We start from the raw sequence: 21,559 nt of genomic DNA on the forward strand, positions 1-21,559 counted from the left end.
ACCTTGTAATTGTCAATTGTGTATGATTCACATTAATTGCTAGTTGATCATACTACTAATTTTAGGTCATTTTGTGTGACTCAGCCGGGAAACATGATAACGAGGGAGTGATTTCAACAAGAAAAGTGCTATCAGAGAGCAGCTTTGCTGCTACGCAAAGAAGTGGGTGGAGAGTTATTACGTATCGGCATCTGATTGGCTGCAGTGCCGGTATTGGTGACACGCGCCTTACACCGCTTTGTAGCGCGAGCCATGAGATCGCTTCTCCGGTGCTAGTAGCGCTTCGTCAGGAAGAGATCTAGGTAAGACAACGGCCTAATTCCACAAAAGTTCATTATTTACTCATAATATTTATATATCTCTGAGATGATCGATGTCTACAAAAAAAAAATCATACCTCATTTACTAATTTAGTTTTGTTCGCCGGACATCTTTCGGATTAACGGGCTAGATTTACCGGCTGTTAGCTTGGCGGCTAGCTCGTGGAAACAGATTCGCGTGCGCCCCTCAACTAGTTTAACACGGTTTTGTTTGATACTACTTTTACTTATGTTATCGATTTTTTTTTTTAAATAAACCACAGTTCTATATCGAGGGAGCAAGATTTACCCGTGATCGCTGACTAACAGTTAACCGGTGTGGCTAGAGTTAGCATGATTGGTGAAGTGACTCATTATTCGGGCCTTTAGAGTTAACCGACACGTTTTATTCTCTTGAGAGCAGCGGTTCTGTTGTTTCGCTGTATCATCAGTCATTTGTGCTTTCAGAACTCATCATGATATCATTCGTGTAATGGGCTCTTTTCTGTGCCCGTTTCACTTTATCATTGCCGTTATTCGTCTACACTGCGTCAGGGAAAATTACTGGCCGACTGACTGTACTCCACGTGAGCCGAGCCGAACCACTGCCCTCTGGTGCCTGCAGCTCGGTTTATATTAAAACGACCTTAAAACAACCCTTCGCTCAAATTATAAGTGACGAATCGAGTGTCGATTGGACCGGAAGTACGTTTGGGAACAGTGTGTACTTTGTAATGTTTTTTTTTTTTTTTTTTTCTGTAGTCTTATGAGAGCATCTTTACCTCCAATTAACCTTTCTGTGTCTCTCCCTCAGATTTTCAGGAGTGTTCTGTTCCTGGGATTCGCAGCTAAAATGCCATCTGATTTAGCAAAAAAGAAGGCGGCAAAGAAAAAAGAAGCAGCCAAAGCTCGCCAACGTACAAAGAAACCAGAGGATGGAGTGAATGGTGATGCAGAGAAACCTGAGAGCCAGCAGAATGGAGCAGCTGAGGTCAATGGTAAGAGGAACCATTGAAAGACAGTTGTAAGGCCACCAAAATAAAAATTTGGTGTGAAAATTGTGAGAATACTCTGTACTCTTGAATTTGGTGTTATTTGATCAACCTTATAGGACCTTTTTCGGTCACATTTACCGCTGTTTAGCACGTTTTTGTGGATTAAATCCAGTTTCATTAATTGGTAATCCATGCGGTTAGGAATTTCGCATGAGAGATAAAGATTTGCACCAAATTGGTCACATTTGTTACATTGGTTAACCGCGTTGAGTCCATGAACTTTTGTAAAAAAAAAAAAAAAAAAAAAATTACTAATGCGACCGCACCTTCACAAGGATATTTCTGCTTTTCTATAATCACCGCCTACTGTAAGAGAGTAGTTGCTTTTTGTTCTGCCGTTTTTGACCATTAAAAAAAAAAAAAAAAAAAAAAAATGAAGCCAAAATGTCCCGGTCATTGGCAATTGCGTTATTCAGAGCCTGAGTCTTTTTATAGCATCAAATAACTAACTAAAATTAAACTTATTGCTGAAACAAACACTTGAAGATACATCTACGTGATGAGAACTACCTAAAATGACAGAAATCCGCTTTAGGTGGCGTACGATCCCAAATTCAGTTCTTTCGCTTCTTATTGCACTTAAATGGTCAAATACACACACAGTTATGTCAAAATGCCTGTCTTGGTGAGTAAACACAGTCGGTTATATCTTAAGTGAACGTAAACAGTTGGGAAAGAAAACAGCTGTAAGTCAATAGGATCTGTGCATCAGGTCTTAAAGTGATAGCAGCCTAATACAGTATACCTGCTGATGTCTGTCAAACAACAAAAGAAAAAAAAAATTATGCCTACATGAAAAACTTAATGCACTGTTTTTGCCTCTTTGTTCTTATTTTTAATAGCAAAGATAAATTAAAACAAAATTAAATCATTATATTTAATGTTGAAATGACAATACTTTTTATGTAGGCCTAATGCTAAAACACTGCTGTTTACTTTCAGAAGTTGTAGTGATACTTTCTCAGAAAGAATGTGGAACATATTTTTTGGTTATATCATTTTCAGTTTTTAAATATATTTAAATATAATTTAAATTGATTTTACACACTTAAAGCATTATTGTATCGAATATCGCATTATTTAACAAGTTATTGCATTTTTCTTCAATATCATGCAGCCCTAGAAACCATCTTTGGAGAAAAAAAAAAAAAAAAACATTTTGAAGTGTAATTGGATTTTTTTTATTTTAGCTTGACTCAAGTCCCATTCAATTACATGGAGAGGGAGGAGTAGAAGACCTTTACTGCAGCCAGCCACCAAGGGGCGATCAAAATGCTTTAGCTTTGCTTTTCAGGACTTGAGCGGCACACTTGGGGCCAGATTTACTAAACGGGGCAAAATAACGTGAGGGCGCAATTTCAAAACCGATGGGAGTGGAAAGTTCTGTGCATGATCTACTGATGACGTGCAAATTACAGAACACAAATGCAGTTGGATCATTTCTATAATGGTCAACGTAATCTACCAAGAGCAATGCAAATTATGCTTTATTTTTTTGGGTGGTAAATAATGGCTCAAATACCAGTAAATTGACTAGTGCAAACCTTAGTAAATCACCTTGCATGATTCATTTATATACTATCCTCCCATAAATTTTGCTTCTGAAAGGGAAACTCCTACAAATGCATATGTAGTAAGGTCAGCCGCAAAAATAACTGTCTCCACACCTTCTCATCGCTAATTTTTCACTGTGTGTCTTTAGTAAATCCTGGGAGTAGTTTTTTTTGTTTTGTTTTGTTTTTGTTTTGGGGTTTTTTTTATGCCAAAAGAGGGTTTGCGCTGGTGCAAGCTGTTAGTAAATCTGGTCCTTAGTTTGAACTAACATCGCATAGGAACATCGGACCAATTTTTTAATGTCAAACATTAGTGTTTGTGTAACCAAACCTTTAAACTTTTGTTAAACTGAGTTTCCCCCACCCATTGGCAGTATGTAAAATGCTTTTATTCAACGTGTTTCAAAGCCTGATTTTTATCATCCTCCTTGAAATACATTTGAATCATCTTTGGTTTTTTTTGTGTTTTTTTTCCTTATCTCAGGGGTTGCCAGTTTGACGAAGGAGCTGGATGAGTTTGAGCTGAAGAAAACCGAGGCCCGTGCAGTGACTGGTGTGTTGGCATCTCATCCCAACAGCACTGATGTGCACATCAGCAGCTTGTCTCTCACCTTTCACGGACAGGAGCTGCTCAGTGACACTAGTTTGGAGCTCAACTCTGGCCGTCGATATGGCCTTATCGGGCTCAATGGAACCGGTAAATGAAGAATCTGTTCATGTTGGGCTAATAAATCACCTCTTGGTGGCTTTAGAAGTAATTTCAACTGACAGGCTTACAGATAACTGACTTGCATTTAAACTTGTGCAGGTAAATCCATGCTGCTGTCAGCGATTGGTCACAGGGAGGTGCCAATTCCAGAACACATTGATATCTACCACCTGACCCGGGAGATGGCACCCAGTGAGAAGACCGCTCTGCAGTGTGTGATGGAAGTAGATGAGGCGAGGATCCAGCTGGAGAGAGAGGCTGAACGACTAGCTCATGAGGACTGTGAGTTTCAACAACTGATCAAATGCAAACGGCATAGTTTGAAAGGAATAGTTCACCTGGAAATGAAAATTGGCATTTACTTTTTCAAAACCATCAACTTTGTTCAACATCAATTGTGTGAGAACTAATAAGGGTAAGACATGAGGGTAAATGAAATGTAATGAGTGTGTAGAATTTACTTTTTTGCAAATCTGTTAATTGGTCAGTCAATACAACTTGCCACGTTTTCATAGGAACTGTTTTTGTAACAGCTTCCTTTCCTAGGCGTGGTATATTGAAAATCTCAGCTTGAAGACTCCTTAATTCTTCATGGTTTTTAAGGAATCTCCTTATTTGAGAAACACACTTATTTGTATGTTATACATATTTGTGTATTTGTAATTTGTGAATTTAATTTAACTTTGTTTGTTAAAATTTAGCTGAATGTGAGAAGCTGATGGAGCTGTATGAGCGTTTGGAGGAACTGGATGCCGATAAAGCTGAGATGAGGGCCTCGCGGATCCTCCACGGTCTGGGCTTCACTGCCTCTATGCAGCAGAAGAAACTCAAAGACTTCAGTGGTGGCTGGAGGATGCGTGTTGCTCTTGCTCGGTGAGTCTTGAGAACCTCTTTCTGAAGTTCAGAGCTCCTGGGAAATGATGTAACAAAAGGCCGAATGATAGCGCAGTTGCTTTATGCTAACTGTGCGATGACAAAAACTGTCTGAAGCGTTTTTTCTGATCCCTTTAGCTCTTTCAGTGAATGCATTTGCATATCTTTCAACAAATCTTTGGAGTCTTAGTTCATTCATGTTTATCTTCAGGGCACTGTTCCTCAAGCCTTTCATGTTGCTGTTGGATGAGCCAACAAACCACCTGGACTTGGATGCGTGTGTGTGGCTGGAGGAAGAGCTTAGACAGTAAGTCTTTATTTTTAAAACAAAGACAATGTGAGAATATTAAATCAAATGGATTTTATGTAGAATTTTTGTTGTTTACTACGGGTTGTTGCTGATGAAATGATGTTAACAAAAGGCCGAATTGTAGCTCTTCCATCAAGCAGTTTGTTCTTGTTATGGATAGAGCTTTGACAAAAACTAGACCGAAGCGTTTAGCTGATCTGTCAGCGCAACCCGGATGCAGTTTTGTTTTGGAAGATGTTAAGGTAACACTTTATTTTACCGTGTCCTTGTTACATGTTACATTTACGTACTGTAGGAATAACAAATTTTGCGTAATTACAAGCAGCTAATCCTAAACCAAACCTGATAGTAATGCATGTTAAAAGGTTAGTTCACCCAAAAGGTTTATCTCCCATAGAAAGCAACGAAATGACCACATTCAAGGTCAGGAGAAGTAGTAAAGACTACAGTTGGCTATTTTAACAATGTTTTTACTACTTCTCTGGACCTTGAATGTGGGAATTTCGTTGCTTTCTATGGGAGATAAAAAAACACCCCTTGGATTTCTTCAAAAATATCTTAATTTGTGTTCTGAAGATGAACGAAGGTCTTGCGGGTTTGGAACGACATGAGAATGAGTAATTAATGACAGAATTGTCATTTTTGGGTGAACTAACCCTTTAATATTACTCATTACTTGTATGTATAATTACACTGTAACAGGGACACCTTTAAATAAAGTGTAACTAATGTTACATTACAAAATGCATTGTTCTGTTATTGTGATGCAAACACCATGCTAAGAACTGGATGCTCAAGTTTGTTTCTTTTTCCCCCTGTCAGGTTTAAAAGAATTCTGGTTTTAATATCCCATTCCCAGGATTTCCTCAATGGCGTTTGTACCAACATTATTCACCTGCACCAGCGCAAGCTCAAATATTACACGGTAAAGATTAATTCTTTCCCCTGTAAGGCTGTTTTCCAATTACAAATGTGCAATTTCATAATTTATCCTCTTGCGTAAAGGGTAATTATGACCAGTATGTGAAGACCAGAGAGGAACTGGAGGAGAATCAGATGAAGCGGTTTAACTGGGAGCAGGACCAAATAGCACACATGAAGGTAAACAACTTTGACATGCACCTTTGTAAACATTAAAATGTTCTGTGCCTTTCTCTAAACTGCTCAGCTTGTAATCGATGTGGTTATTTAAACGTGTTCCTGTTGATCCTCAGAACTACATTGCTCGGTTTGGTCACGGATCTGCCAAGCTGGCCAGACAAGCCCAGAGCAAAGAGAAGACTCTACAGAAGATGGTTGCCTCAGGTCTTACTGAGCGTGTTGTGAATGACAAGGTAAGAAAAGAGCTTAATGTGTTTCTGGCTGCTTGATCTTGAGCACTATTATATTTGCCTTTTTAATGCTCTGTTATGTTTAGTCAATAGTAAAAATGACTGATGGTTTCTCCCTCCCTTTCAGACCCTGTCATTTTATTTTCCTCCCTGTGGGAAGATCCCTCCTCCTGTCATTATGGTTCAAAATGTCAGCTTCAGGTATTCGGAAAGTACGGTACGTAGAACCATAACCTTACCTAATCTCCAATACCACATTTTACACACACTTCTGTTGTTGCATCCCTCTCTGGATTGAGGTTCTTACATGTCTCCTTTTGTTACATAGCCGTATATTTATAAGAACCTGGAGTTTGGAATTGACTTGGACACACGGGTGGCCCTTGTAGGGCCCAATGGAGCTGGCAAGTCTACTTTGCTGAAGCTCCTTACTGGAGAGGTATGGCACATTTGAACTTAAATGCTTGCAACCCGTGATATGATTTTTAGGTTCACACATTTTATGTGGTTTGAAATCTTTAGTGTCGTGGTTTGTAAGGCATCGTCTCTTCTTTCAGCTCCTGCCCTCAGATGGTATGATTAGGAAACACTCCCATGTGAAGATTGGCCGATATCATCAGGTCTGTTCAGACCATTTATGTCATGACATTTTAATATAATAAAAGTCTGATAATGATAAAAATAGTGAATATATATATATATATATATATATATATATATATAAGTTTTTAATAACTTATTATTTAAAATATTGCCGGATAATTAGTTCAGTGGCACCAGACTGATTTATTATAGTATTTAACTTGTGGGTTTTTGTTGTTCCTTTCTATAGCATCTTACAGAGCAATTGGAGCTTGACCTTTCCCCTCTGGAGTACATGATGAAGTGTTACCCTGAGATTAAGGAGAAAGAAGAGATGAGGAAAATCATTGGCCGCTATGGACTCACTGGGAAACAGCAGGTGGGCTTTTTTTGTTTTTTCACCCTGTATTATTTTTTTTTTTTTTTTTTGGCAAATGAATTCTACTTATCATATTGACTTTATTTTAACTAGGTGAGCCCTATTAGGAATCTGTCTGATGGGCAGAAGTGCCGTGTCTGCTTTGCCTGGCTGGCCTGGCAGAATCCTCACATGCTCTTTCTTGATGAGCCGACCAATCACCTTGACATTGAAACCATTGATGCTCTGGCTGAGGCGATCAATGAATTTGAGGGTGGAATGATGCTGGTTAGCCACGACTTCAGGCTTATTCAGCAGGTAATGTGAAGCTTTAAGTTTGTTTGTTGTACATGTCACACTCATGTTTTCTTTGTCAAGCTAATGCAGCTGATTTGATGTTACTTTGTAATAATATTGGTTTGTTTGTTTCCTTGCAGGTGGCTCAGGAGATCTGGGTTTGTGAAAAGCAGACCATCACAAAATGGAACAGGGACATTCTGGCCTACAAAGAACATCTGAAATCAAAAATCGACAAACAGATGCATGATTTATAGCCAGTAAAGCCCCCGACTAGAGGACCGTTCCAACTTCCAACATCTCTGCCAACCAGACTATTGATCTCCAGGAAAAATGCAAGCATGCTTGTTAGACTGCGGTTTCAGTACTTTCTTGAACACCTGAGTCTGTTACTGGCGTTGCCAGTGGAAGTAGCTGTCATGTTTTCTTTTTTGTGTGTTAATATGCATTCACAGTATTTGGACCTTACTTTTGAAAAACCTATTAAAAATCATGGTTGTGCACTTCATTTTTTTTTTTTTTTACTAGTGCAGGGCAGGTCTGTAGGACAAAGGCTGTAATATGAACTATAAAGTAAACTTCAAAGACTCTTCATGAGGTTTTTTTTTTATTGCATCAAATATTGTTTAAAGCTGTATTTGCAATAATAATGTCTAATTAAAAGCGTACGTTTATTGATTTGGCTTGTGCGTTTTCTTTGGGTACAAGATTGGTCTTCGTACAGTTTGCGCAAGATTTCATTGATTTCTTACAGAACAGAGAATCTATGGTTCAGTGTCTGCTTGGCTGTAATGCCTCTGTACCTTTGCAATCTAATTCAGATGGAAAAAATATACAAAAATCTTCATTTGGAGAAATAACATTTTACAAAACATTAAAGAACAGAAAACAATAGGATATATAAATCACAAATATTTAACATACTTTCATTGTTATCTTTTCTCTTTCTAATAAAAGTAGTAATATTTGTGTGTACAGGCTTGGCTATACTTGTGAGGGACAAATGTCCTCACTTAATATGAAATAATGTGACAGCTGACTAGTTTTACTGGTCCTCACTAGTTTAAACAAAAAACACTATTGCACAAAGACAAAAAGGAGATACACATCTGTACACAATAGCTGTTTGTTTTTTAGTGCAAGATTGATTAAAAATATAATGTATTCTACTAAAGTATTTTGTCTTTACTGGGAATTTGCGTTTAAGGATATAAAAAAATATAAAGTTAATAAAAATGTTAGTTCTTTTGTTTGTCTGACTTGCACTGAGATCCAACAGCACGTTTTCACTGTAAAATACATTTTGCCAAAAAAAAAATCTACCAACATCGCTTCGCCCTATTTAGCTTGCCTACGGTTCGCGTTTGTCATTTCCGGAAACACCGGATGTACGTCATTGGACGATTGAGTTCATTGTTTTTACTTGGGGATCTCGAGTGTCACATTAGCTGTTACAGTAAGGTAAGTTGAATTGCAGATCTTACTCTACCATTAATTTGTTAGAACCTATATTTTGATTTAGGTTATAACAACGTTATTCTTATATGCGCAAAGTATTTGTCGTCTCCTGCACGACAGAATGGGCTTGAAAAGTGTCATCGATGTGCTAGCTAAGCTAGGCGCTGTCAACAGTTATATCAGTCCTGTTGCAGCTGATTTGAATATAACAGTAGCACTCCACTCGTTAAGACTAATAGTTTAGGAATAAAAGACTGTTGTGCTGTGTTTGACCGCTCTATAGACACTAGCCAGATCAGTATGTGTCTAAACTGATGTTCAGTTTACTGTTTATAATAACTGTAGAACTGTACTGAATCATATTTGATATATAGGAATTTCTAAGGCCTCTAAATTATTGGTATGATCACAGCTTTGCTGAGGAAAACCTGTTTTACTCTATATACCTTCTACCCTCTGATTGATAGTTTGTACTTTTTTTTTTTTCATCAAGAATGATCACAGCAACTTAATTTTAAAAATGGTACACGTGTCTTTTTGCTGTGGAATATTTAAGGATTTTTATAAAGTAAACTTAAGAATAAATTTTATGTTATTAGTAATATTTCAAGATTAACTTTTACTAGACTAAAGCAATGCATGTTTACTTAATTATCCATATATATTGTCCAAATATATTTTTAGAAAATCATGTTAAAATGTGTGTATCATGTGTGATAGGCTTTTGAGAAATGTTTATTTCAATTATCATTGTACTGCATTTAAATATTAAGTTTTGTCCCCTTGATCCTAAAACTAAGCTTTTAAATATAATCTTACTAAGACATATTATTGGGAGAAATAATATAACACTATTCTATTTTTTTTTTTTTTTTTTTTAATGTGATTTATTTTTACTATTAATTCATATGGTATGTCAGGCTTCACGGGGTTAATTTATAAACATTATGATCTTGGCCAGTTGAAAGAGAATATTATAAAGCTGTTCTCCCTCTGGTGTTCTTCGCTTTCGTTTTTGACAATTTTTGAAAAATATTATGCTTTGGTTTTTTAGAATTTTTTACTTAATCAGAATGTTACAAAACTTGTTAAAGGTTTTGGCACTTGCTATGTGAAAAAAAAAAAAAAAAAAATCATGGACATGATTTGAAAAGGTTAAATGGTCCTAAAAAAGTCACAAACGAATTTCACCTAGTGGAAATTATTGCGCCCAAACAAAATTTTACTGAAAGCTAATTTTTTGAGATATCAACCTCCCATTTGGAACAAAACTTGTGTAGAAATATGGCTTTAATTTCTCACAGTTTTAGAGTACAGCATGTTTTGGAAAATATATATTAAATATATATCGTATATAAATTGCATTTTTCATAATAACAATAAATTTAACTTTTTTTTAAGTTCACTTTTTTTAAACTTAAGCAATAATCTCTTGTGTCGTCTTTAAAAAGAGACCAAACGTAAGTCTGCGCTCCAAAGCATTCAAGATTTATGACAGTTTAAATTGGAAAATTCATTTTCAGGTCTATGCTCAAAAAGTGAATAAATGAATTATAACTACTGCATAAATATAATTTAGGCCTGGTTTCATAGACAGGGCTTAGATTAAACCAGGATTAGGCCTTAGTTTAATTAGTTTAATTTATAAACATGCCTTAAAAAACATTACTGCTGTGCATCTTGAGACAAAACAATGGCAATGACATATTTTATGTCAGTGCGAGTTGCTTTCAGTTAAAACAGCTCAAACATGCATTTTATTCTGGGACTAGGCTTAAGCCTTGTCTGTGAAACTGGGGGCATTTACCATAAAGTCCCCTAAAAATACAAAATATTAAGTAAAAAACATAGTACATTCATTTCATTTAAAAAAAAATAAGTCCTTTATGTCTATTATTGGCTTAAAATAGGAAAGGATCCAAGTTTTAGGTTCATAATGAATTCATGTGGTGAAGAGTTGCAAAGTTCCATTGGCCTTGTGGCATAAAATATTAATTGAAGTCAGGGTGCTCACATATCAGATCTGCTTGTGCTTGATTCCGTTCTCAGATGATTTCTGAATGTTATTGTTTTACAGTAGACCATGAGTCTGCCAGCAGCTCCACCCAGCTATGCTGAAGCTACAGCAGGAGATAAAGAACAAGGAGCTGGTAGCTTCAGTTACGCTTCCCAGCCGCCCCCAATGCCACCACCATCCATGCCCATGCACCCCAGCTGGGCTTATGTGCATCCCGGCCCCAGTATGTGAAATTTTATTACAACAAATTTGTGTCATTTATATGCAAGGAACATTATCTTTACTGTAAGATAAGTCTGAGGATCTTCTCTAAACATTGTTAATAGTGCAAAATGTCTCTTTAGGTCCAGGATATTCCAACGCTTATGCTGCAGACATGTCCTCACCCTTCTCTGATCCGAGCTCCGGCAGCAGCTTCGACGGCCTCAGTGGAAGCAACTGGGAGGACAAGAATGTCCGCCGCATGTTCATAAGGAAGGTGTGAAAGTTCTCATCCAATTGTTTTTCCATTTGCAGTCTGCTTGACAGTTCAAATATATTAACTGATATGAATTGGGTTGGATGCAAGTGGGCAGTCTATATCTTTTAATGTGTTTGTTGCTCAGTCAGTCATAATTAAAAATGATGTTCAGGTTAATCAGGGCTTATTTGAGGTTTTTTTACCTGCCCTGCCAACATTTATACTGGTCTCACAACAAACAATATGCATTTTATTCATAGCAGCATATTTGTATATATTTGTTTCCATGTATATGTAAATATTATTAAAATGTTATTACTATTTAAATATAATTATATATATTTAATTATATTAAATACAACTGTTTAAAAGTTTGGGGTCATTTTTTTTTTTTGTGAATGTCTTCAGTAAAGACTTTTATGATGTTACAAAAGATTTCTATTTCAAATAAATGCTGTTCTTTCGAACTTTCTATTCATAAAAAAAAAAAAAAAAAAAACATTTTTGTATCCACAAAAATATTAAGCAGCACAACAGTATTTATCTTATCATTGATAATGATATTATTTATCATTGATAATAATAAGAAATGTTTCTTGAGCAGAAAATCAGCATATTAGAATGATTTCTGAAGGATCATGTGACACTGAAGACTGGAGTAATGATGCTGAAAATTCAGCTTTGCCAACACAGGAATAAAATATATAAAATTAGAAAAAAAAATAGTATTAATTAGGTGTAGTAATTGTAGTATTTCAAAATATTACTGTATTTTTTTATCAAATAAATGCAGCCTTGGTGAGCATGAGATACTTAAAAAAGCATTTTAAAATCTTACTGACCCCAAAAGTTTGAACAGCAGCGTACGAACATTCTAGTTATAAAAAGCATATATATTCTTTGCAGGTCTTCTGTATCCTCATGGTTCAGCTCATGGTCACGTTCGGTGTGGTGTCGCTCTTCACATTTTGGTAAGTTATACACACATCAGAGTACATGACACAACTTTTAAAGGGATAGTTCACCCAAAAATGAAAATTATCCCATGATTTACTCACTCTCAAGCCATCCTAGGTGTAAATGACTATCTTCTTTCACAACACAACCTGAGATATATTTAAAAAATATCCTGACTCTTCCAAGCTTTATAATGGTAGTGAATGGGGTGCAAGATTTTGAAGCCCAAAAAAATGCATCCATCCATCATAAAAATAATCCTTACAGCTCCAGGGGGTTAGTAAAGGCCTTCTGAAGTGAAGCGATGAGATTTTGTAAGAAAAATATCCATATTTAAAAATTTATAAACTAAAATAACTAGCTTCCGACAGACGGCCGTATGCATCGATTTGCAGTGGAAGAGTGACCTCTGACCCGACGCATGACGCAATGACGAACGCGGAAGCACAGAGGATAGAGCAAAACAAAACACCAGTCACAAATTAGAAGTCTAAAACAAGAAATTTTAAGGAGAAATGTCGGAGGATTTTGATATAAGAGAAGAAGAGCTTGAGTTTGTTGCACAGCCCTATTTGTTTAAATCACGAGAGGCGTCTAAGCTTACACTACTCCTACATTTTACATCATACATCGCATCAGGGGTTACTCTTGTGGTGCAAGTCCACTTGCGCAGTAGTTATTATAGTTAAATATGGATATTTTTCTTACAAAAACCCATCGCTTCGCTTCAGAAGGCCTTTACTAACCCCCTGGAGCCGTATGGATTATTTTTATTATGGATGGATGCACTTTTTTGGGCTTCAAAATCTCGCACCCCCTTCACTACCATTATAAACCTGGGAGGACTTAGGATATTTTTAAATATATCTCCGATTGTGTTCATCTGAAAGAAGATAGTCATATACACCTAGGATGGCTTGAGGGTGAGTAAATCATGGGATAATTTTCATTTTGGGTGAACTATCCCTTTAAAAGAAAGCACTGTTACTGATGACTGTCCTGTCTTTCACAGCGAGCCAGTCCGGAAGTTTGTACAGTACAATCGGGTTTTCTATCTGACTTCATAGTAAGTGAATTATACACAGTGCTCTTTTCTCTTTAGAGGCTTTAGGACTTTATATATGAATTAATGTTTGTGATCCTGTGAGTGACACTGCTATGTTTTGTCCAGCATGACTTTCATGGGAACATACCTGATGCTTGTATGCAGCACAAATGCACGGTAAACATATACTGTTTGTTATACATTGTTCACCTTCTGGCTTACATAGGAGATTTGTGATTTCAGGAACTCTGAGCTTCTTTGATATCCATCACTTATTGATCAGTGTTTGTGTTTCATCTGCAGACGAAGATACCCTACCAATATGATCCTTCTATCCATTTTTGTAAGTGATCTCATTGTCTCATTAGTTCACTAGTTAAATGATAGTAAATATTATTTATTCACTATCATTCAACTTCAAAAAGAAAGGGATGAATATACTTGTTTTATATTTTTAGACTTTGGCAATGTCCTATATGGCTGGCATGCTCGCCAGGTAAGACAAAATTATATTATATTATATTATATTATATTAAAAATGGACCACTGTTAGAGGTGAAATATTCTTTATCAGGATGAATTATTTTTACATTTTTAGATCTCTGGACTCTGGACTAGAAAATGTTAGTGGATGTTCAAATGTGAAAGTTTAGAGTCCTTGCCCTTATTATACACAACATTAAGGTCACTATGATCAATCCATTACATAGTAAAGTAGGAGACAAAATGAACCCAACTGTACCCTTGTACACTGCCACTGCTATAGTTACCTGTATGGAGATAAATAGAGTAAAGAATCCTTTCCTTTCTGAGACCTCTTTTAAGGCCTGTTTGAGGGTCAAGACTTGATTTTAGGGATAAGGTTATAATTAGGTTAAAGGGATAGTTTACCCAAAAATTTAAATTATCCCATGATTTACTCACCCTCAAGCCATCCTAGGTGTATATGATTATCTTCTTTCAACCAAACACAATCAGAGTTATATTAAAAATATCCTGGCTTTATAATAGGAGTGAATGGTACCATTCTTTTCAAGCTCAAAAAAGCGTATCCATCCATCATAAAAGAAATCCATACGGCTCAAGGGGGTTAATAAAGGCCTTCTGAAGCAAAGTGATGGGTTTTTGTAAGAAAAATGTTCATATTTATCCAACTTTATAAACTTTATAATAACTGGCTCCCGGTAACGGCCGTAAGCAAGTCTAGTTCCGGACGAAGAGTGACCTCTGACCCGACGCATGACGTATTGACGAACACAGAAGCGCAGAGGATAGAGCAAAACAAAACACCGGTCATGAATTAAAAGTCTAAAATTAGAATTTTTAAAGAGAAATGTCGGAGGAGCTTGAGTTTGTTGCCCAGCCATTTGTTTGAACCGCGAGAGGCGTCTACTCTCACCTAAGCTTACTCTACTCCTACGTCATACGCCAGAACTTGACTCGCTCATTAATTCGTTGTTGGATGTTACCTAGCTAGTGATTACAGTTTATAAAGTTATAATTATGGATATTTTTCTTACAAAACTGCATCGCTTCGCTTTAGATGGCTTTTATTACCCCCCCTGGAGCCGTATGGATTACTTTTATGATGGATGGATGCGCTTAAAAAAAAATGGTCACTCCCATTATAAAGCTTGGAAGTGCCAGGATATTTTTTAACATAACTCCGATTGTGTTCTGCTGAAAAAAGAAAGTCATATACACCTAGGATGGCTTGAGGGTGAGTAAATTATGGGATTATTTTCATTTTTGGGCGAAGGTTTAGGGTAAGGGTTCGGGTCAGGCACTTAGTTGTGATGGGGAGGATTAGGGTAAAGAGCTAGAGGTTGCATTGTGTCAGTGAATGTCCTCACAAAGATAGATGTACAAGAATGTGTGTGTCTAATTTGCAGCACTACTTTCATATTTTTAATCTCACTCTCTTTCTATACACAGCTACCATAATACCAAAGTGGTGATGTTGAGTGTGGGCATCACAGCACTGGTGTGTCTGGCCATCACACTCTTCTGTTTCCAGTCCAGGGTGAGCTCATTTCGTCTTAAACAGCTTCTGTCAAGTGCTTCATATATGTGTCATTTGATAGAGCACTGTCTTCTGTCATTTAGGTTGACTTCACCACCTGTCACGGATTACTTTTCTCTCTCATGATGGTGCTGATGATAACCGGGCTTCTGCTGTTCTTCACCGCACCATTTGGATATGTAAGCTGCTTAACAGATATTTAAATATACTAGATCACTTTGAACCGGTCACTATTATGATGTGTCAATGGCTATGTTCACACTGTCAGTCCAAATCTGATTATTTGTGTATCCGATTGGAATCTGATCTAAATTATGGACTCGCAACTTTTCGGATCCGATTTGTGTGTCCATGCCGCTCTTTTGTTTTCCGGAATATCTGCATTTGTTTCTATGGCAATGACGTTGTGTTGGTAGACATACGCCAAAAACAGCAGCAACATGGAGAGGTTTGCAAAACAGATGTTGTCTTATTTACAAGATTTCAATGTGTAGCCGCCGTGCTGGACTACTGCGTATTCTGAGGCATTGGCAGAAACGTGCACAAAAATCGGATTTGGACTGACAGTCTGAACAAGGCTAGCCTAATTGCTAAAAACGTATTATATTGATTTCATACTGAAACCATAATTTTGATATCAGTCCAACCATAGTGTCAACTCTGTCTGTGGTTTTAGATACCCTGGTTGCATACTGCTTATGCTGGATTTGGTGCTCTGGTTTTCACTCTGGTTAGTACCCTTTGACTATGAAATATTGTCATGTTTATGTGTTTCATACAATATAGTGTTGTCACGATACTGGAATTTCCAGCTTCAATACGATATCTTGAAAAATAACGATATTCAGTACCATTTTCAATACAGATAATTTATTATCTCATAATTTTTTATAATTTGTGTAATTTTGTTGTAATAGCTTACACACAGCACAGGGAGACTTTATTAAAACCATTGAGCTAAATTTACAAAAAAAGACAAGTAAACAGTGAGTAATAAAATAAGAACAAATAAACAAATTGCAAACGATAGCACAAATAAATAATAGAATAAAGAGACAAATAAATAAAATATGGCTTAAAGTTTTTCAGGTGGGTCTAACAGAAGTATTCAGGTAAGAAACTACAGAAGTTAAAGTAATCAAATGTAAAGTAACACTGGATAGTCTTCATTGTAAAAATTAAATTCAGGTTAATGCTTAAAATTAAAGTTACAGAAGTTTTTCAGTCAAGAGCAGTGAGTGATTTTCTATTTGTCTTTTGTTCGATTAACATAACAGACCGCAGCAGGAATATTAGGCTGCTGTCACTTTAAGAGCAAATGCACGGATCTAATATACTGTTACACAACATGCGTTTTCTCTCTATTTACAATCCAAAAACATACTGTATTTACCTGAATACTCGGCAAGAGAGGACTTTTGAGATCATTTTGTATGTATTTGACCGTTTAAGCGCAAAAAGCAACGAAAAAGAACTCAATTTGGTACTCGCAAACTGTTTGAGAGGCGGCTTTTTATGTGAGTGCCACTTATATAGATCAGTGGTGCACGCGCTTTTGATTTGAATGCGAAACCTGCAGGAATGAGGAAAATTATGTGCAATACAAGCACTATCCAACTGGAGCGAGAGTAGGCAGGTGTGTCAATTCGCCGTCGGAGAGAAAGTGCAAGAACGCGCAGGTGGTATCGGTGTATCGATACTGCAGAAAAGGAACCGTTTCAGATATTTCAGTATCGATATACATCAATATTTTTGACAACACTAATACGTTATCTTCCTTTTGTCGTGCTTTAGTTCCTGGCGTTCGACATGCAGCTGCTGATTGGCAACAGGCGGTACTCTCTGAACCCAGAGGAGCATGTGTTTGGAGCCATCTGCCTCTACATGGATGTGGTCTACATATTCCTCTTTTTCCTTCAGCTATTTGGGAGCCGTGAGTGAGGTGTTCATGCTATGTCTGGGCTTGAGCCTTTGTCCTCTGTTACACACACACCCACCCCCCCTTCTCAGTTACTCCAAGGTTTGGTGAGGAGTGAACAGTCTTCCTTCATTCTGTGTGGCAGTTGAAGTTTGATGTGTGCTGTTGTTTTCCTTCTGGTCATGGTTAGGCAGCTCTTTGCACACAACTAGTATGCACCCTTGCTGCAAAATAACCATACTACCAATCAGATATACACATGCTGTTCAGGGTAGACAATCACTGCACATCATTTTTGTGATTTGAAATGCCCTTAGGTCATCAGCATTAAAAAATATTTAGAATTACAGCATTCAATAATGAGGAAAAAAAATCTATGTGTGTTTGGGTGTGATTTAGTGGGGAATATAGTGACAGTACTTGATTATTATCCCCTCGTTTGCACGTTGTATAGTTGAAATGAACCTTGCTGGCAATCGCTAAATGTGTAACAGTCCTTTCAACCTGAGTTTTATCAATCAGCAACATTGTGCAGTGAAATTATACCAGAGCCAGAGAGGCCCGTATGTGACACTTTGTTTTCCTCTTGTGCAATAACCTGCTCTTGACTGGGGGACTGAAGCTGGACCTTACAGGAACTTGTTGCGGTCAGTAAATATTTTGTGCCTCTGAATGCTGGATGATAATGAGGTTTCAGTGCTGTTGTATGGAGCCAGTGCAGATTTATGAAAAATATACTGTGTGCCAAATATAACTCCTGTTATGAGGTGATGGCACTTGGTCCAACAGGTCAATTGTGAGGTCTGCAATATATGTCTATATATTCCCTGGTAAATTAACTCATGAGTATGTGATGCTTGGGAGTTTTTACTCATTTTCAAGACTCTTAATTGCTTTTACTGTAATTTTCTAATTCACCTTTAAGTAAAATGTTTTAGATGCTTAAAGGGTTGGTTCACCCAAAAAAAAAAAAAACTGAGGGTTGATGCGCAAGTCCGAACCATAGACTGTAAAAAAATATGGATGTAGTGTCCGTGACATCACCCGTAGATTTCTGAAGAGCATTTTTGAAGCGAAAAAGCAGCCGCTGCCATCTTGGCAGCACGTCACTCCCGGATAACTGAAAATGGGCAAAGAGGCAGGACGTGGTTGAAACTGAGGTGCCTTGTTGCTGAAACCACGGCCGCCTAGCACGACGTGATCATGTTAGCAGGCTAAAGAAGCTATCTATTTATCTTAGACACTATCTAAAATATTAATAAAGATAACGAGTTATATCATTTGAAAGTTCTAACGTTTACTACCTACGGTGTCTTTTTTACAATATAGATACTCCAGCAACAGTAATATTGTAATTTGTCGGGTGTGCAAATGATAACACGCAAAATCAAAACAGGACTCCATACTTTTGTAATGAAATAGCGATTGTGAGATCAATCCAATCCGTTGCACTTGGGTAAAATGTCCATGAGCGTCCATTGAAAAACAAACAACAGCACTGTTTGTTCACAAAAGCGCTAAATTGTCCATTGTTTGTGTCATATTTCTTCTAAATGATCTGCTCTCCATCATCGTTCTTCAAGAAATTATGCAATCTGAGCAGCGTTTATGTTGTAAAACTGTACATGATCGTATACATTAGACTCTCACAAACAAATGAGCCTGTGTCCAAAGTATAATTTTTCAAAATAGTGCAGCAGTTTTAGTTATAATATCCAAGCAGTGCTGTCGGATTTTGTTGTGTCTTGAGAAGCATATTCTCCAGACATTGTCATAGTAAATCTCACGAACAAAACATTTATCCAATGCCAAGACGCAGACGCACATCTGTCTCGACCATATAACTGCACAGCAAACCATATTATTTGATAATTGTATAAAATAATCCCGAAACAAGCACAAACACGGCAGAGATGCCAAATTCAGCAGCTGGAATTAGCTGAGGTAAAGTGACGGCTCACAGACAGCAGCGGCAAACCTGTCACTCAAGTGACCACGCCCTTAATTATGCAGAACTTTAAGGCTTAATATAATTTAAACAGATGAGTTCAAAAAAAAATTCACCCCCCTCACAGTTGTCATGAAGGGCAAAATTAGCAGTATAGACCAAAACCGTATATCCGTATTGACTTCAAGAGAAACTGGGGGGAGGTTGCCGCTTGGTCCGAACACAACACGCATGCATTGTGAAGCTCTCTCAAACACTCGCACATGCGCGTTGAGATGATGCACGAGTCTGAACCAAGCGGCAACCTCCCCGTGTTTCTCTTAAAGCCAATACGGAAGTGACTTAAACTGCAATTCATCGACTGGCCGCTACGGACAAGCTCCAAAAGAGAGCAGAATCTCATTGAGCCCCATGTTAAAATGCCCAACTTTACAGCAGAAAAAAAACATGTTTACAGCTTGGTACAAATTGTGGTTTTGGTCTATATAGCTAATTTTGCCCTTCATGACAACTGTGAGGGGGGTGAATTTCTTTTATAACTCATCTGTTTAAATTATATAAAGCCTTAAAGTTCAGCATAATTAAGGTCACCGTGGCCACCGGTGACAGGTGGACTGTCGCTGCTGTCACCACTAGCCGTTTGTCTGCTGCCGTCACGTCACCTCAGCTCCACATTTTCTGTTATCCGGGAGTGACGCGCGGTGACGCGCTGCCAACATGGCAGCGGCTGGCTTTAGGTTTAAAAAATGCTCTTCAGAAACCTACGGTTGACGACATGAACACTACGTCCATATTTTTTTAAAGTCTATGGTCTGAACACAACACACATATGTCATGAAGCTCTCGTGAACACGTGTTTTTGTAAGAAAAGTGGTAAATTATGTTTTTTTTTTTTTTTTTTTCATAAACAAAGCACTCGTGTCGCTTCACAAAATTGAGGTTAAACCAATGGAGTCACATGAAGTACTTTAATGATGTCTTTCCTACCTTTCTGGTCCTTGAAAGTGGTAGTTGCATTGGATGTCTATGGAGAGACAGAAACCTCTCAGATTTCATCAAAAATATCTTAATTTGTGTTCTGAAGATGAACGAAGGTCTTACGGGTGTGGAACGACATGAGGGTGAGTAATTCATGACAGAATTTTCATTTTTGGGTGAACTAACCCTTCAATTATCAGGTGCTGACATATTTGAAAAGAGATGACATTACATTCAGAAGAGACAAAAGAGGATCTAATGTACTTTTATGATTTGTTTCAAGCACATAGGGCTTATTTTCCATGGGCTTCAATATACCTCTCTTGTCTCTTAAGACCTTATAGGTATAAGAGTGAGTTAACATTTTAATTTGGGGAAACATTCCTTAATTCTGAAAACCTCTATAGGTTTTAAAGTCATTTTTACACTCTTTTGACATTCCTCTTTGCTTGCATTATGTACTGTTTCTGTAAACTACACATTCATCTTTTTGATGGATAGGTGTCGCAGTGGGTCATAAGAGATTTGGTTAGACAGCCTTACATACCCATACACTTTATTTCTTGATTAGGCTATGCTAACCTATAATATTGTTGTTAAAATAAATGGCAGTTTAAAAAAAAAAAACACATTTATGTTTTGTTTTTAGATGGACATTTCACATGTGCAACTGTGTTCTCTTTTTAAGATGAAATGTATAAAGGCTTTACAAACATTTAAAGCTTAATTTAAAGCTTTTTCAGATAAAGGATTGAAATATGAGGTGATTTGTATATTTTTTTGTGAAGTTATTATTGTTCATGTGAATATTACGTGTGAGTGACTGTGTATATGGATCACCCTATGCCTTTCCTATCTCTCTGTGCACTTCTGTGTCTACAAATGAATATGTTTAACCTAAAATTACTGCATGATCTGTGGTACAGAGACTCACTTGCTGTGTGCTAACCTAGAACTGAAAAGAGATTATTACAAAGCATTCCCTCTTTTTCCTGTTAAAACGAATGGCCAGTGGGTGATAACAGGATATTGTGTTGTTTTGTAACCTCATCTGTGGTTTAGTTAAATAAATAAACTGAACAGTGAATCATAAATTGATGTCTTTTGTATGATTTATTCCTTTTATACAGTAACTTTTTTAAATAAGTATTTTTGTACTTGGTCCAGAATATCATCTGTAGACCTAGCTGTTTCTATTTTATTTTTAAGATGTTGTTTTAGGACTATTTTCATCCACTTATGTTTGTGCTGTTGCTTTACAACCAAAAATTGTGTCATTTCCTGGAGGATGATGTAATTCTTGCTAGTTAAAGGTTTTACCAATTAAAACAATATTATTACCAAAAAAAAACCTATTTCATGTTAGAAATGGGACGAAATGTATCAAA

The 21,559-nt window shown here is 37.0% G+C and overlaps 2 protein-coding genes and 1 non-coding gene across 5 annotated transcripts; all 3 read left to right on the top strand.

Annotated features, from left to right (window-relative positions):
• Positions 1 to 138: 138 nt before the first annotated feature.
• Positions 139 to 8,045, top strand: abcf2a (ATP-binding cassette, sub-family F (GCN20), member 2a). Of its 2 annotated transcripts, none has more exons than XM_051914256.1 (15): positions 139 to 302; positions 1,114 to 1,297; positions 3,392 to 3,604; positions 3,716 to 3,898; positions 4,318 to 4,489; positions 4,701 to 4,796; positions 5,622 to 5,724; positions 5,805 to 5,900; positions 6,014 to 6,133; positions 6,258 to 6,347; positions 6,459 to 6,569; positions 6,688 to 6,750; positions 6,963 to 7,091; positions 7,185 to 7,388; positions 7,508 to 8,045. In XM_051914256.1, the coding sequence occupies exons 2-15, from the start codon at positions 1,153 to 1,155 to the stop codon at positions 7,622 to 7,624; spliced, it is 1,842 nt and encodes a 613-aa protein (XP_051770216.1). In that variant the 5' UTR covers positions 139 to 302; positions 1,114 to 1,152; the 3' UTR covers positions 7,625 to 8,045. The 2 variants fall into 2 exon arrangements, with proteins under 2 accessions (XP_051770216.1, XP_051770225.1); XM_051914265.1 differs by lacking the exon at positions 139 to 302 and adding an exon at positions 983 to 1,004.
• On the top strand, positions 4,887 to 5,004 carry LOC127507200 (small nucleolar RNA SNORD89). The gene has a single exon (XR_007928280.1). It is a non-coding gene; the product is annotated as a small nucleolar RNA SNORD89 (small nucleolar RNA).
• Positions 8,046 to 8,728: 683 nt separating the features above from the next.
• Positions 8,729 to 21,265, top strand: faim2a (Fas apoptotic inhibitory molecule 2a). Of its 2 annotated transcripts, none has more exons than XM_051914314.1 (12): positions 8,729 to 8,828; positions 10,903 to 11,065; positions 11,187 to 11,320; positions 12,209 to 12,273; positions 13,272 to 13,325; positions 13,431 to 13,481; positions 13,608 to 13,647; positions 13,763 to 13,800; positions 15,240 to 15,327; positions 15,411 to 15,506; positions 16,004 to 16,057; positions 17,122 to 21,265. In XM_051914314.1, the coding sequence occupies exons 2-12, from the start codon at positions 10,909 to 10,911 to the stop codon at positions 17,266 to 17,268; spliced, it is 924 nt and encodes a 307-aa protein (XP_051770274.1). In that variant the 5' UTR covers positions 8,729 to 8,828; positions 10,903 to 10,908; the 3' UTR covers positions 17,269 to 21,265. The 2 variants fall into 2 exon arrangements, with proteins under 2 accessions (XP_051770274.1, XP_051770265.1); XM_051914305.1 differs by having other exon boundaries at positions 8,757 to 8,828; positions 10,906 to 11,065.
• Positions 21,266 to 21,559: the final 294 nt, after the last annotated feature.

Source organism: Ctenopharyngodon idella, chromosome 2, assembly GCF_019924925.1.
Source record: "Ctenopharyngodon idella isolate HZGC_01 chromosome 2, HZGC01, whole genome shotgun sequence".
Lineage (NCBI taxonomy): Eukaryota > Metazoa > Chordata > Actinopteri > Cypriniformes > Xenocyprididae > Ctenopharyngodon > Ctenopharyngodon idella.

Bases quoted from the DNA above. Each gene is read 5' to 3' on its own strand.
- faim2a (XM_051914314.1), top strand. From the start codon at position 10,909: ATGAGTCTGCCAGCAGCTCCACCCAGCTATGCTGAAGCTACAGCAGGA. The intron at 11,066-11,186 runs GTATGTGAAATT...ATGTCTCTTTAG, and splicing joins TTATGTGCATCCCGGCCCCA to GTCCAGGATATTCCAACGCT. The intron at 15,507-16,003 runs GTAAGCTGCTTA...CTGTGGTTTTAG, and splicing joins TCACCGCACCATTTGGATAT to ATACCCTGGTTGCATACTGC.
- abcf2a (XM_051914256.1), top strand. From the start codon at position 1,153: ATGCCATCTGATTTAGCAAAAAAGAAGGCGGCAAAGAAAAAAGAAGCA. The intron at 1,298-3,391 runs GTAAGAGGAACC...TCCTTATCTCAG, and splicing joins TGGAGCAGCTGAGGTCAATG to GGGTTGCCAGTTTGACGAAG. The intron at 6,570-6,687 runs GTATGGCACATT...CTCTTCTTTCAG, and splicing joins TGAAGCTCCTTACTGGAGAG to CTCCTGCCCTCAGATGGTAT.